This window comes from Macrotis lagotis, chromosome 5, assembly GCF_037893015.1.
Source record: "Macrotis lagotis isolate mMagLag1 chromosome 5, bilby.v1.9.chrom.fasta, whole genome shotgun sequence".
NCBI classification, from domain to species: domain Eukaryota; kingdom Metazoa; phylum Chordata; class Mammalia; order Peramelemorphia; family Peramelidae; genus Macrotis; species Macrotis lagotis.
Genome location: NC_133662.1, coordinates 243,089,696 through 243,105,894, shown reverse-complemented (window position 1 = coordinate 243,105,894; position 16,199 = coordinate 243,089,696). Strand labels below are relative to the sequence as shown.

Here is a 16,199-nt window from a genome sequence, read left to right as displayed (position 1 = left end):
TATAACCTCTATTTTGTTTGGTCTACCAAAAAGTTATGTTTATGACCATAACTTCAGAATTTGTGAGTTCTTTGCCAGGAAAAAAAGTATTCAAAAATGGGTTACTTTCTCATTTCATCAGTCAACCAGTAAGTATTTATTAATTATTTATATCTGCCAATTACTGTGGTCACAATTAAGAAGCAAAAACAATCTCTGCCCTCAGGGAGCTTAGGTTTCTAAATAAAATTTGTCATTGTGGTCACTGGTAACTTTGAAGAGAACTTATATTTCTAACAAGTTTGTGTGTTTGTGTGTGTGTGTATGTCTGTATATCTACATACATAATACAAAGTATATACACAGTTTCTCATAGGATGGTTCAGGCTTCTTGGAGAAAATTGTCTTGAACAGAGTCCTGAAGGAAGTCAGTGTCAGAGGGGCCAAGGTGAAAAAGGCACTCATTTTTGACACAGGGGGATGTTATAGAGTGCAGATGTAAGACTTCAGAGATACAGCTTAGCTTGTCTTGTGTGAGGAGCAGCGGGCAGGCAGGGGCGACTACAGAGGCATGCTTGGAGGGCAAAAATGTGTAAAGACTGGAGAAGAGAAAGGAACCAAGGATCTGTGCAGGGATCTGAATGCCAAAAGTAGATGTTTGCAGACCCTGGAAAAATTAGGGGGCTTGGGGAGCTCCCTGAGGATGGTGAGGAGGGGTTAGACTTGGGCTGGAGGAAAGTCATTCCAGTGACCTTGTAGAAGCCACATGGACTGGTATAGGGAGACACTGGAGACAGGGAGACTCTTCAGAAGGCTACTTCAGTCATCCAGGTAGGAGGTAGGGAGGTCCTGAACCAGCAAAGTGAATATAGAAGACTTATTGAAACAAGATGTCAACACTAATTGGGCAGGCAAGGTAAGAGGGAGGAGCAGAGATTGCCAACCAAGATGACTAGAAGGTGAAGGAATGCCTTTGGTGGATGCCGAAGGGAGAGGTGATGAATGCTTTTGGATGAGTGAGTTGGAGATACCCATGGGTCAGCCAATTCACAGCTAGGTGATGGAGGCTAGGAGCTCAGGAGAAGACTGGGCCGTGCTCCATCCACTTGGGAGTCATCTGTCAAGAGATCATTGACTCCATGGGAGCTGATAAGATCACCAGAGAGAAGATGGAAGGGAAAGGAGAAGAGGGACGAATGCTGGGGGGACATGCATACATGCATAGCTAGAAGACTGAGTCAAGAAAGAGCTGTATCCAGGAGACAAGGTAGCCACTTGTGTCAAGTGCTACAGAGAGCTCTAGAAGGGGAAGATTGAAAAAATACCACTAGACTTGCAACTAAAATTTTCTTTCAAAGAGCTTTTCAGTTAAATGGAAAGGTCAGAGGATTTAGCTGAGAATGACAGGAGATAGAGTAGATGCATTGTATATAGATGGTTTTTTCTGGGTGTTTAGGTGAGGAGACAAAGAAAAGATACTGGCTGGTAGCTTCTAGATAAAGACCTAATGAGGATTTTTCAAAGAATGGGAAAGATATGGGTATGATTCTAGATAGCAAGTAAGTAGCAGAAATTGAATATTAGGAAGGGAGGATGATCTCCAGCAGAGGCCATCTGCTGGAGAAGATAAGGATTGGTGTGAACAGTTCTTGAAGAGTGGAATTGACTGGTAAAGAAAAGAATGAGAGGTGATAGGGGATGATGTTGGGGGGGTGTGAGACAAGAAGAGTCATTGAGAATGGGCTTAATCTCATTTAATCACATGATAGATGAGGTTCTCAAATGAAAAGGTGAACAAAGTGGGTACTAAACAAGGCTTGAGGATAGAGATTTAAAACAGCCTTTGTAGTGAATGGGATAGATGTTTGATCTATAGATGTTAGGGAGGAACAGAAGGGCTTGCTGCAATTAAAGATGAGTTAACAGATTGTAAGTAGATTTAGTCACCATGGTTTTGTGATTTCTTTTTTTTTAATTTAATGTTTATTCTCATTTTGTACAAATAATAACTTTTTATACATTAATAAAATATTGTTATTTAAGAGTAAACAAAATACCCCCCTCCCAAAAAAATAAAGACTTCCTTAAGTGATAAAGTAAAGGGGAGAGAAAAAAATTAAAATTAAAAAAATAATAGTAATAATTGTAGGTATGGCCAGGTGGCGCAATGGATGGAGCACCAGCCCTGGAGCCATGAGCACCCGAGCCCATACCCGGCCCTATACACCCAACAATCACCCAGCTGTGTGACCTGCAAGCCACCCCAACCCCACTGCCCTGCAAAAAACAAAAAAAGAAGGGGAAAAAAAAGAACCAAAATAAAATAAAATAGTAATAATAGTAGGGGCAGTTGGGCTCCTTGAGCTAGGAGCACCCAGGTCCAAATCTGCCCTCAGACACCCAGCGATCACCCTGCTATGAGGCCCCAGGCAGACCACCCAGCCCCATTTGCCCTGCACCCCCCCAAAATAATAATAATAAAAAATGTGCTCCAGTCCTTGTTCCAACACCAACAACTCTTGTTGCAGGTGGATTACATTCTTTATGATAAATACATTGTAAAAGTTAATTCCATATTTTTCCACCGTTGCCATTGCTGATCGCAACTCCCTCCTTTCGTATTTCTCCACTACCATGTACTATATTTTCTCTCTCCTTTCACTCTGACTCTGCTGTAGGGTAGCTGAGTAGCACAGCAGACAGATCCCTGGCCCTGGCCCTCCTACCACCCCTTAGGCCCAGCATCTACCTGGCCCTATGGTCTCAGACACGCCATCTAATCCCAGCCCCTTGCAAGAAGTAAAAAAGAAAATGTTATATCTGACCACTCTCCCCCCATGGTCCATCCTCTCTTCCATCATTCACATCCCCACCCCTTCCCCTTGTCCCCCTTCTCTCCTTCTTACTCCAGATGCCTATACCCCATTGAGTATATATGTTGTTTCCTCTCCTAGCCACCTCTGATGAGAATGAAGATTCCCTCATTCCCCCTTGCCTTCCCCCCCTCCATATCATTGCAATAGCTCATTGTAATAAAGAAAAATCTTATTATGTGAAATATCTTAGCCTATTCCTCCTCTCCTTTTTCTTTCTCCCATTACATTTCCCTTTTATCTATTGACTCCATTTTTACACAACAATATATCTTCAAATTCAGTTTTCTCCTGTGCTTCATCTATAAAAGCTCCTTCTACCTGCTCTGTTAATTGAGAAGATTCATATGAGTGGTTTTGTGATTTCTTCCAGTTCCATTCAACAGGACATGAGTAGGAGCAAAGAGTCACTTTTGGAGAGTGATCCCAAGTTGAGCTTCAACAAGAAATCATTGTTGATAGAGCAATGAAGCAAGTTGAACTGACTCATCAAAGTGTCGAGGTTGGGAAGGAAGGGAAGTATAGCCAGAGCCAGGGTACTTGATGGTCTAGATGGCCTATGAGGACTGAAAGGGGCAGGGATTGGAGGCCATAATAAGGACAACAGCAGTATTGGAAGCAATGAGGCATAGAATAGTATGGAATAATAAAATATTGTCTTGAATATGAAAATTGAATCCTTGTGATGATGAGATGAGACTATGGCCATCTCTGTGGGGATTTAACATGGGAGCTGAATAGATTGAGGAATGAGATAGTTTGAGGGTAATTTGAAGGAAATTGAAGATCTGTGTTTAAGTCCCTGGTCTGACCGTAAGAGTGTAGTCGAGAGGGAGACTGTGAGCCTGGCACTGAACTGCCCTGGGGTCAGTAGATAATGACTACCAGGCTTGGAGGTGATAACTTTGAAGAGATTGCTGCATGATGGCCACTGGGAGTGGCAGATGAACATTAGGAACACAGATTCCCCTACGGGAATCAAGGAATTGAGGAGGCAAAAAAATGCAGCCAGTCCTGGAAAGGAAAACCAGAGATTTAGGGTCATCTGGGGGAATCTGTTGTCAGGAAGTACCGAGTAGGACAGGAGGAAGTAAGAAATGAAAGAAAGTGGGTTAGTTATTGAGCAGGAACTTCAGAGGCTTGAACAATCTGGAGCAGAGTAGTAGGATGAGGGATAGGATGAACATTTATTTTTCCAATTATATGAAAAGATAGTGAAAGGCATGAGGTTTTCTGTCCAAGGCAGATAAGGTCAAGTCTTTCCAGTGTTGCCATTAGTAGCTGCAATTTGTGTCCTGGAACTCTTTCTCAGAGATTATAATCCCTTCAGAGGGCATTCATGAGAGTGACCCCAGCATGGTCAGCTACCAGACCCCAGGCTTGAGGACTTGGATGGACCACATGCTGAGAATTGCATGGCACCAATCAGGCAGCAGCTTACTGTGACTGCTAAAGTGGGGACCAGCTTATGTGGGCAGGAAGCCATTGGACCCTCCAGAGCCTCTCACTGATCCTCCTACCCTCAGGCAGAACTGGTCAAAACCATCCCAAACCAATGAGAATTAATCCTTTCTAATGACTGCCAGAGAATCCGGTTTGCCAGGTTTCCTCCACACTCTATTCTAGTAGTGTAGTTCTTCCCTTTAACTCCTGAGATTGCACTTTATTCATTTCTGTAAGGTAATAAGCTGCTCTCTGCCCACTGAGTAGTAGCTCCATATCCATGAAACCCTCTTTATTAGAGAACATGAGAGTTCAAACTTGTGAATGTTCTTGCCATTGTGTCGTATGGAAGAGATGAGGCTTGCTCTGCATAATCAGGACCAGTGGAAAGAAGAGAGTGGAGCAGATTAGGAAATTGGGGCCTCACTGGGGCAAGTCAGTGGCTAGAAACTTAAAGCAAAGCCCCAGTGTGCCCCATGCTCTCCAGAGGAGAGAAGACAATTACAAAGTCCTGGAGTGTGCCAGCCAGGCTTTGACTCCCCCATCCAAAACTGGGAAGACTGGGATCACCAGCAAAAGCCTAGAATCCCACTAGAAACTCCTAACACTGACCTCTCCTCACATGGACCTCAGCCTCTGCCATCCTGGGATATAAGCACTGCACCATGTGTAATTTTAGTTTAGTACTCGGGGACCCAGACCCTCTGAGTTTCCCTTGTGTTTGGGGAAGATGCATGAATGTTGGCCTCTTTCATCACAAGACCTTAGAAATTAGAGGCTCCAATCCACTGGTACTCATGGCTTACAAATTTTCACCTACATCCCTGATCAAAGTAATTCAGAATCTATGTCCCTTGTTGCCAAAACCACCTTTCCATACTACTTTTCCATATACTCTCATTCTTCTGCTCCCATTCCCAAGTCACTTTCCATTATGGCATCTGGAGCCCTCTATTCAGCTATTAACAAAACTTACTTTTCATAATTGATTTCTCAGCAGTCTTTTCATCTTGTTACCCTCAAAGAAACTCAGTTCTCCCCAGAAGAGATTACATCCCTGACCACTCACTCCAGAGCTAGTTCCTTCTCTTGTATTTATTGGACATTGGACCAGGAAGAGGAAGATTAAAAATATTTCTTGCTCCTTGCTACCCCTTGTAAACACTTTCTCTGCCACCATCATTTGGAACCCTTTCTTACTATCCATCTGCATTGTGGGCTTTTGGGTCATCTTCACTCTTTTTCTTCTATATAGTCACCTCTTAATGGAGTGCCTAATCCTACTTCTTTTTCCAGTCTTCACCCAAGTCATGGACTCACCTTTTATTTCTTTCCATTTCATTCTTCCTTTATAATCAGACTTCTTTTTTGCTTATAACTCTTCCCCTCCCAAATCTATTTTCTCTCTTTCCTCATGCTTATAAAGTATTTTGGCATCAAACTCTGTGTGTGTGTTTGTGTGTGTGTTTGTGTGTGTGTGTGTGTGTGTGTGTGTGTGTGTGTTCTACCACCTTTAATCTGGTTTAGGTAAGACTGAGGTTCCAAAGTACTCAGTGCCCTCCTTTGTATATTCTTTTTGATTTACCCTAATTATGAGAAGTAGCATTTCTTCCCTAATATATTCTTCCCCCCTTCTTTATTTTCATAAAGCAAAAAGATACCATGTTCTCTTCCTTCTCTGTTATCTACCATATCCAGTCAATTGCCAACTCTAGTCTATTCTATTTTTATATCCTTTCTCACATCTGTCTCCTCTTTTCCACCTGTACAGGCTGCCTCCTAGTTCAGACACTCATTACTTCTTGGTTGGACTACTCTAAGAGCCTCTTAATTAATCTGCTGGTTTTGTGTCTCTCTCTCCCTCAATCCATCCTCCACACAGCTACCAAAATAGTCCTCCTATTTCACAAGTCTGATTATGTCATTTCTCCACTTAGAAATCATTACTGGCTCCCCATGGCCTATAGGATAAAATACAAATGATGTAATTTGGTATTTAATAAAATTGATAATAACAGCACTTTACCTAGCCATCATAAAAACTGCTATTAGGTTTAGTTTGGTTCTTGTCCTTCATTATTGAAGAAGAACAAAATGACAAATAGAGACAAATTACAGTGTGTCCAACTGTGGCTGTTCAGACCCATATGCTCAGGTTGGGCACGAATAATCCATGTGAACACTTGAGGTGAGTACTCTAAACTTATGTATGTCATGTTTCCTTTGAGTTGCTTCAATTCTGCCTTACATATAAAGCTCAGCACCCTCTCTGATAAGGGCATGCCATGCTGGGCAGTCTTATACCAGTGTGTTTTCATGCTGCACATTCAATTCTAAAGACCTACAGGGTGTCTCAGTATTGCTTCTTCTGACACCCTGTGGGTACTTGCCCTTTGTGAGTTCACCATAAAATAGTCTTTTTTGGGAAGCTTACATTTGACATTTTAACAGTGTGGCCAGCCCTATCATAGATGCACTCTCTGCAGTAATGCTGGAATGCTAGGCAACTTAGTTTCCTGTCAAGTGATCTGCAGAATCTTCCTAAGACAATTAAATGGAGGCAATTCCATTTCCTGGCATGGCTCAGTAGACTGGTTTCATAGGCAATGAGCAATGAAGTCGGCACAGTGGCTCAGTAGACCTTCAGTCTGATAGTCTAATACCTCTTCTCTCCCACACTGTTCTTTTGGAGCCTCCCAAATACTGAGCCAGCTCTGGCAATGTGTTTAATCTCATTATCAATGTGTACCTCCCTGGAAAGGACACTGCCAAGGGAAGTGAACTTATCCACAAAACTTCTCCATTTGCTTTAATTGATAGTTCCACACATAGATGGTGTGGTGCTGGCTGATGGAGCGCCTGCGTTTTCTCGATGTAGCTTGTTAAACCGAAGTTAGCACGGCAAAGAATCGGTCCATACTTTATTGCAACTCAGTTTCAGAGGCTGCATTGAAGCACAATCATGTGCAAACAGAAGGACATGCACCAACACTCCCGACTTGGTCTTGGCTTGTAGTTTTTCAAGTTGAAGAATTTACCATCAGTGTGGTAGCTGAACTTGAAGCCATGTTCATCCTCAGTGAATGTGTTTTATAACATGGTTAAAAACATCACGCTAAAAAGCATGGGAGTAAAGACACATCCTTGTTCCATTGGTGACTGGGAAATCTCAAGAGCATTGTCCATTATCCACTGTGTTAGTCATTGCTGGTAAGATTCTTGACAGAGTTCTCAATAGATTGATCCTTCACCTAAAGATGGTCACCTACCTGGGAGCTAGTGTGCCTTCAGAAAGGGTCAAGAACAGCTGATATGGTGTTTGCTGTCTGACAACTCCAGGAAAAATGCCAGCAATAGAACAAAACTGTGTATATAACATTTGTAGATCTGACCAAGGCCTTTGATACAACATGGCTTCAGGCTTTAAACACTGAACATTTACCAAATACCTAACAACTAGTATTGTTTTTCAGAAGCTTGATATCTTTAATGAATTGCCAGAATAACTCATTGGAATCTCAGCAACCCTGGATACAGGTACCACCATTTGTGAGGGTTTATGGAAAATTATGGCAAAGTGTGGCTGCCCAGAGAAGTTTATCAATATTGTACAACAACATATGACAGCATTATTGCCTGGGTTCTTTTATTAGGTACATACCCTCACTTGCCTCATGTCACCAAAAGCAGCTTACCTCCAGAAGGAGCTAATGAAATAGTGAAGTTCCCAGCATGGACCTTGGGCACATCCACATGAAATTCAGCCAAAACCACGTCTGCAAATATGCACTGAACAAAGGGTTGAATTGTGCAGATTCCCTTGTGGAAACAGGATTATTCAGGAGATTCAGGTCAATAGAAATCACAGAAGAATTATTTGTATGGAGCCCAGTCTTAATAATCGATGCAGATTATGCAAGGAAATGGAAGGAACTACAACATATGACTTAAGGCTCTAAATAATGAGCATTTACTGAATACTTAGCAACCAGGATTGTATATCAGAAATTTGATATCTTTGATGATTGCCAGATCAGTCTCCATACTATAAATACAGAGTGCAAAACATCCTGAAGAATCCAACCTATAAGCTGAAACCAGACCATTTCTTCTGACCAGTCTTGCCACCAGTTGCCCATCCCTCAAGTGCCCTCACAGGGAGTGTTCTCCAAGCTACACTGAATGCCTGGCACAGAAGGAGGGGGGCAGATCCTCCCAGTTGTCTTCTCATGACCAGAGTCAGCCCAAGGATGCGTTCTCCAATAAAAAGCCTTTTTTCTGCCAGGCAAGAGCTCAGAGAACATTAAATAGAAAGAATAGGAGATCGATTCGCTCCAGGGATATTTCTTTCTGTATCTCTCTGAAGGAGAAAAATAAGGCCAGAACTACCATATGGCGTTCAAGTTTGCAGAATAATTCATTGGAACATCAGCAACCCTGGACACAGGTATCACATGGATTATTATCTTCATTTTACAGCTGAAGAAACTGAGGCTAAATGATTTGCCCATGGTCACACAGTTAGCATCTATTCAAAGTAGGATTTGAACTTTCTGCCTCCATGTCAAGTCCTGAGCTATACTACCTTGTTTGTAAGGTCTGCCATAATCTAGCTCGTTGAGTTTTCTGGCATTATCACATACTTGAGAGTGCTGTAATCATTATTTCTTTGGGCTAAGTTTAGAAAATGCAGCAAATTCCAAACACATTAAAGAGATGATCAGTTAACAAAGATCCTTTCCCATTCATGGGTATCTAGGATGTTAAAAGCAGCCTCTCCTTCAGATCCTCATGTCTTTTGTCTACTTCTCCAATCCCCCAGTGTTAGTTAACAACTGTGCTTTAAGGATTCTAAATCCCTTTGCTCGAGTTTTCCCCTTGTGAGTAGGTATTATCATGCTCCATTTCACAGATGAGCAAATTGAGGTTAAGTGACTTGTCTACACATTAAATATCTGAGGCAGGATTCTATCTCGTTTTCCTGATTTCAAGCCCAGCATTCTATCCACCATATCACTTAATAATCTTGTTTCCTATTCTGATCCTTCTCTGAAGGTTTTGGGTGGTTCTCAGTTATAGAGCTCAGCACTGGAAAAAACCCTTTAGTTAGTGGCTTAATGCCCTGACTGTGCAGTTCAGGTTGGGGATGAGGGCCAGGATTCACCTATGCCCTTTTGATGAACTTGGATTAAGGCTGTCCCTTAGCTTCTCTCTGGCTGGTTTTTCCATCTCTTTATTAGGAGATAAGAGCCCTTCTCTCTTCTATGGCCCAGGTGTCTCTTGGTGTTTCAGAACCTTTAGTTACCCTAGCTTTCTTTTTATTGTCGAGTACATCAGCTGTTGTAGCTTCAGGTCACAAAATCCTGGCTTGTGCTGGACCCCATGTGTATATTAAGTGGCATTTCCTCTTGTACAATGAAGTTCTAGGCAAAGCCCTCCTGAAGTTTCTAAGCTGGAATTATGGGGGCTGGAAAGCACCTTTATTGGTTTATTTCCCTTCCTTTCTGGTCAGGGGAGCCCCAATATTACTTCTACTGCTGGTTTGATATGTCCTAGCTTCTGATGTTAGAGAAACAAGTGCCTGGCCTCCCTGAGCCCTAGGAACAGATCACCCTTCAACACATCTCACAGAAGATCCAGAGTCCAGAAGTTTGTTGAGATGGATGGCCCACAAAGATGACACTAACTAGTTCTTTTTCTTTTGCTCCTGTGCTTCCTGCTGACTTGGACCAAACTTTTCAGACAGTGGTATTTAGCTGGTAAAAACTCAGAATCTTGATTATTGCTGAACTTGAGGTTCTCACCCAATATTTTTCTACTGTCTTCTCTATTAAATGCACCTTACATTGTGGTTCAAAATTCACTTCCCTCCAGAAAGTCTTCTTTGACTGATTTCCCTCAATGCTGACAGCTCTTTCATTGTTTCCCTTGGTACTTAGTTGGAAGTATATTTGTTGAATTTCCTAGTTCAGTTTTCCCAACTACAAGATAATGTCTTCTAGTGTATTATCTCCCATTTATGATACCTAGTGGATGCTAAACAACTATATACAACTGACTTTCCATTCAAGATGAATCCCCAGCATTTGGGACATCTTGGAGTTGGGCTTGTGGGTTCTTTGGCTTTTGATTAGAACCAAATACAAGATTGTCCAAAGGTTTGTTTTAATTCATGAATATTCAATTACAATTTTGCTAATCTTTGATTGAGGTGCAACTTTTTTTTTTTTTTTTTTTTTAGTTTTTGCAAGGCAATGGGGTTAAGTAGCTTGCCCAAGGCCACACAGCTAGGTAGTTATTAAGTGTCTAGGGCGCATTTGAACTCAGGTCCTCCTGACTCCAGGGCCGGTGCTCTATCCACTGCACCACCTAGCTGCCCTGAGGTGCAACTTCTTAATTGTGAACACAGTCTTATTCTGCTGTCAAAGATTACAGAAGATTCCCTCTGTAATTTCCAAAATTGCATGGAGTGGGGGAGATGAGTAATTATTTCTTACGCAGTATTCTGAGAATTCATATCCTAGTTTGTTTCCTGGTTCCTGTGTGGCATATGATCTTTAAAAAATGAGTTTTTAGGGGCGGCTAGGTGGCGCAGTGGATAAAGCACCAGCCCTGGAGTCAGGAGTACCTGGGTTCAAATCCAGTCTCAGACACTTAATAGTTACCTAGCTGTGTGGCCTTGGGCAAGTCACTTAACCCCATTTGCCTTGCAAAAAAAACCCCTATAAAAATGAGTTTTTAAAAAGTGCTTTAAGAAAAAGGCCCCTCCTCTTAGCATCCTGCTTTCACTGAAGGACCATTTATAAAGAGCCTACTCTGTGAAAAGCCCTGCGAAAGAGATGGAGAAACATAAAATAAGCTTCTTGCCCTCATGAAGTTTACACTCTGATTTTGGGAGAGATAATACATAACATATTCAAAAACTCCAATAAAGACCACTTTTAGAGGTGGTCAGAGGCCAGGGATGGAAAGATGTTTCTGACTTAAGTGTACTGGGGAATCAGAAGTGCCATGGGGAAGAAGGGTTAGTGAAGTTGGACCTTGCCCCAAGGGTAGGGCTTGTAAGAAAACATTTGGATGAGAAAGGCCTGGAAGGCAAGGCTGAGGGTGGCTTATGGTGGTATGAGAAAATAATAGTAACAGCTACTCAGTTCTAAGACACTTTGTAGCTTACCAAGTCTTTTCCTGACAGCTCTATAAAGTTTAATAGTACAAGTATTGTGAACCCCCATCTTATCAATAAAGATGCTAAAGCCCTTCTGAGTGTGGCTGGATGGTGCTGCCAGAATCCCTGGGCCCACACACTAAAGGAATTGAAAGGACTGGGAGAGAATTTGGATTAGGAAGTTTTAGAGGTAATCTTATCTTGGGCCCATCAGCTTGTAGGTCAAAATGCCATATTTAATACAGTTGGTATCCTTTTTCTTTTGTATCTTACTTTGTTCATTTAAAAACATGATTCTGAGAAGGGATCCTTGGACTTAACCAATCTGTCTGCCCAAGGGAGTCAGGAATCATAGAACACAGTTAAGAAGCCTCATCTGAGGGGAAGGTCCAGAAGTGTGCACTTGGGGTGTGTGTGTGTGTGTGTGTATGTGTGTGTGTGTGTGTGTGTACGCCAGATAATATGCATCCTAATAGAAAAGACATGGGCCTCTAAGCCTGAGAAGCTCTGAGAGATACACTGTCCTGTTCCCAATTGTTCCAGCTTGTCCATAAAACCATTCAGGCAATTCTTTCTGACATGACTGGAGAAGGTGGAGAAGGTGGAGGGGTTGGTATTTGTAGCGAATTTCTACCAACAGCTGAAATCTTTTTATTGTGTTTGTCTTCTAGATGAGAGAAAAAGATCCTGTGAAAGGAATGACAGCAGATGATTAATGCCATCCCTTCCCCTCAAGCACTGTACGTACCAAGTTTTTTCAATCTGCACATCATGGAAGCGAAGGTTAAAACCTGAGGTTTTAAAGGTCTGATAACTGTTTAGGGAGTCAGATATCATCCTTCCTATAGCAACAATGACATGGTTGCCAAACTCGCAGCACTTGGGTCTCAGGTTTAATTGAAAATGAATTTGATGGATAGAGCACTGGCCTTGTTGTCAGGAGGACCTGAGTTCCAATCCAACCTCAGACAATTACCTGGCTGTGTGATCTTGTGCAAGTCACTTAACCGCACTAGCTTGCAAAAACCAAGAGAGAAAAAAAAAAGAAAAAATGAATTTGAGGTCTCTTCTTTAAATCTGAAAATCACATGGAAATAGTCAAATACTGGGTGGTTGGTGCCCGATAAGGATCAGACCAGAAAAGAAACATTACTTCCAGGCTGCATCTGTGTTGAGAAGTCCTGACCACTTTCACCCCTCCTTCCCCAGGCATTAATCTGTTCTTAGATTGTTGTAAATGAAAGCCACAATGTTTGGTCACAAAGGTCCCACCCTTTGATTTCCGAAATACTCTTCAGGAGCATTCTGTGACGTTTCCTGGTGAAATCCTGACACTTATCAGTTCGCTTCTCTTTTCTTTCTGTACCTTGGATTCAGTCTCAGTAGTTCTCTCCATCGTCTGGATCTTTCAGCCTTGTGGGATAATCTCTCCTTAGGGTTAGCACCCTGAAACAATGGCCCAAGAACTAGCCTGTGGGATCAGGAGGACCTGGGAAGTCGCTTTCTTACCCATTTTGCCTATGTCAGTGACTCAGGGAGGGTACCATTCTGCATTAGTAGAAGGTCTTACAGAAAACCACTGCACTGATAAAATTAGAGGACTGGGGGAAAGTAAAATTTTTAAAAATCTTTCAAACTCCATCGAGCCATGAAAAGATTTCTCCATACTTTCTTCCTCTTGTTCTGTTCAGTAACTCTTTCCAAAGTCTCTTCTGGGCTTCCCCACATAAATGGCTCTGACTTTGGTAGATACAGATGCCTTTCTCAGAGTTGCAGGTTCTGTTGAAATTCTTTTGTTCCACAGCCCAATTTAGCACTGACAGAGATGCGATCTTCTCTCATTAGGAAAACTACAAGAGGATACTCCATACCCCCCCCCCTTTCCCTGTGTTGCTCTCATAGAAGTGACTTTTCTAAGGGTATAAAGACTGGGACCTTAAGAGTATGGTATAGGGTAGGAGTCAAGCCCCTGCTTGGGCCATGGCCACAGGTTAATCTGGTGGCCCTTCCTTCATAAGCAGGAGCATCCACTAAAGATGCTTTATGGTATACTTCTATTTTCCTCTGTTGCTTCCTTAATAATCATATTTTTTTTTTCTAGTTTTGCAAGACAGTGGTCAGCAGGAAGGCCCAGCAGCTCCACCCTCCTGAGTGACAGGCCGTCTTTGGACCCAGCCTTTCTGTGCCCATTCGACAGGCGATTTCCAATCCCTCGTAGCTAACTCTAGATGCCCTTTAATATTGTGAACAAATAGACCGTCTGGTATTATTAAGCACATGTGTGCAGGAGCCGGAGCCGCTGAGACATGTGGCGTGTAGGTCGCTGGACTGACAGCTTCTCCCTCCTCTTTCCATTGTGTTCTGACCCATTTCCATGTGGCCCTATTTCCAAGTGACATTTTTAGCTGAAATAGCTGTCTTTTGTGATGTGATTTCAATGATTTAAGTTTGTCTGTTTTAAATCTGGGATAAACTGAGGCCTCTTGTGTCCTGGCCAGACCCTCATGATTTTGAGTGCTAACCTGGGGAGAAAGAAGCTATTGGGTGGATTGATGGATTTTTGTCCTCCTCCTACCCCTCTCTGTGGCCCTGCCCTACCCCTGGTTCCTGGAATTATCTTTATCATGCTTCTAGAATCCCAGTATCTGGTGCTTATCCCAAGGGTAGCCAAGGCTTAGCCAATCATAGATTAGGAGCAAAAATAAGCCTAGCCCTAGGTACCAGCACTTGAAATCACTTTCTTTGGAGACACCTATAGCTTCTTAAACATCCTGTAACTCATCTTGTCTGCTTCTGTCTGCAGAGCCCATAATGTCATTGTCAAGTCTCTATAGCTAGAGGGCTCTTGTCCTATTTGACCCTTGTAAGCTCTTTCTATCACCTATGATAAGGGCCCCTTTGGGGTGCTATCTATGCCTGTGCCCTGCCTCTCAATAAGGCTGGTGCTTCTGTTGAGCAATAATCCCATGTTCTCTTGGAGCCCTCTTCCCTGGCTTGGAGACTGACTAGGTTGCAATGTCCCAGTCTTTTTATGCTGCATGCAAGAAGCCCCTTTTGCCCTAAGGCAAAGTCCTCTCATCCTCCAGGGCTGCTGGAGAGGCATTAGGAAGAGGCCCAGTCTACATGGCCAGCTCCTTCTTTTGCCCAAGCAGAGCTCTACTCTAGACAATCCCAGAGGGTCAAGAGGGATGTTTTCATCCAGCATTGCACAGGGTGGACCTGGGAAGGAGGTATTGCCTCTAGCCAAGCTGCCTTTCCAGGCAGGGTCCTGACTCTCAAACTGACCAGCCACTGGAGTCTCTTCCTCCTCCCTCCTCAGTAGAACCTGAGAGGACTCTCTTCCAAGCCAAGGGCGCATCACAAAGCAGCTGAAGTATCACCCCGTCCCCAAAGCTGCTCGAATCATCAGTGTTCTAAGTCCTTGCTGCCCCATGCTTGAACTGCCCAAGAGAAGCAAGATCCCTGGTAGGGAGGAGATCATTTGTCTGCGGGTCTCTGGTAGTTTGCTTTGCCTTACTCATTTCTAAGTGCAATAAAAGGAGTGTAGGACTTCACCTTCGACTCTGGCGGACCCTTCTCTGGGACCCTTCTGGGGGAATGGGGTAGGCAGACCCAGAGCCAACTGAATTGAAGCATGGACCCTGGGTTTCCAAAAGAGTGTTTATTCTGGCCACGATGAAGCCTCTTTTGGCTCCCATTGCAGACACTGGTCTGACCGGTAATCCCCCAAGTCCAGCAGCCTCCTCATGGGTCCCCTGGATAGACAACTGGGGCATTACAGCCATTCCTTTGGGTGCTGACTGTATGGGGAAAATGTCAGTGTTGCCCTATCATTCTCTTGCTATGGCCATATTTGTGCTTAAACAAGTTTTCTTCTGCCTTCATCTGGAAGGTGGAGGGAGTCTAGACATCTGTGCTCTCTGGGGAAAAGACTGACATTCAAAGCTAATGAATGTTTACACAGTTGTAGTCAGGAAAGGCACAAAGGAGAAAGTCCTTCAAAAACCAGTCTCGCCAGCTTCTAAATAAGATCAATGCACAAAACTTGAGATCCTCCTGAGATTTTTGTTTTCTGCCTACCTCCTCCTTGTCGGCCCCCCCCCCCCCTCGCATTTCAACCCAGAGTGAAAGCGTCCAGAAGGGCCGGGCTGGAGGGATCCGTCCACTCTGAAGTGGCGCTCCTGAGGCCAGGGCTCACCCTCCAGATGACGGTGCCGCTGCTACTGCTGCTGGTTGTCGGCCTTGGCCCCCACCCCTTCTGCCAGCCTCCCCACCCCCTGGCCGTGCCCCCGGCCTCCCATCCACACGGAGGGAGCGGCACCAGCGGTGGCCTACCTGAGGATGCCCTCTGGCTCCAGGTGAGCTGCTGCTATCCCACCAGGCCCTCCAGGCCTGGCACTTCATGGAAGGGAGGGGTCCGGCCCGCGGGCACCTTCCTGGGGTCTTCCCTGACCCCGCTGGGACCCCTGACGTGTTTTGGTTGGTTCCTAGTGCTTTTCCTTTTACAAAAAAAAACAAAAAACCTTTGTAGAATGAACTAGAGTACCTTGTTGTTTCTTTAATGTGAGTTTGTGCCTTTTTGTCTCCTAATCTTCCAATACGGGTCTGTGGGGGGGAAAGTCTAATAAAGTCCTAGACACAGCTCTCTCGAGTCCAGGTTGTTGCTGTGGGCCCCGGCGGCCGCGAGGCGCCTGCAGGACCCCCGGGGTGTCCGCTGGCCCCGGGCCCTCCTCCGGGGG

The 16,199-nt window shown here is 43.8% G+C and overlaps 1 protein-coding gene across 1 annotated transcript in view; it reads left to right on the top strand.

Annotated features, from left to right (window-relative positions):
• The window catches only part of PITPNA (phosphatidylinositol transfer protein alpha), a 39,722-nt gene extending 23,620 nt beyond the window's left edge, over positions 1-16,102 (top strand). The window contains exons 11-12 of the mRNA XM_074189178.1: positions 12,132-12,200; positions 13,562-16,102. Of these exons, the coding sequence (XP_074045279.1) occupies positions 12,132-12,176 (45 nt within the window). The 3' untranslated portion in view covers positions 12,177-12,200; positions 13,562-16,102. The remainder of the gene's footprint in view (positions 1-12,131; positions 12,201-13,561) is intronic.
• The last annotated feature ends 97 nt before the right edge of the window (positions 16,103-16,199 follow it).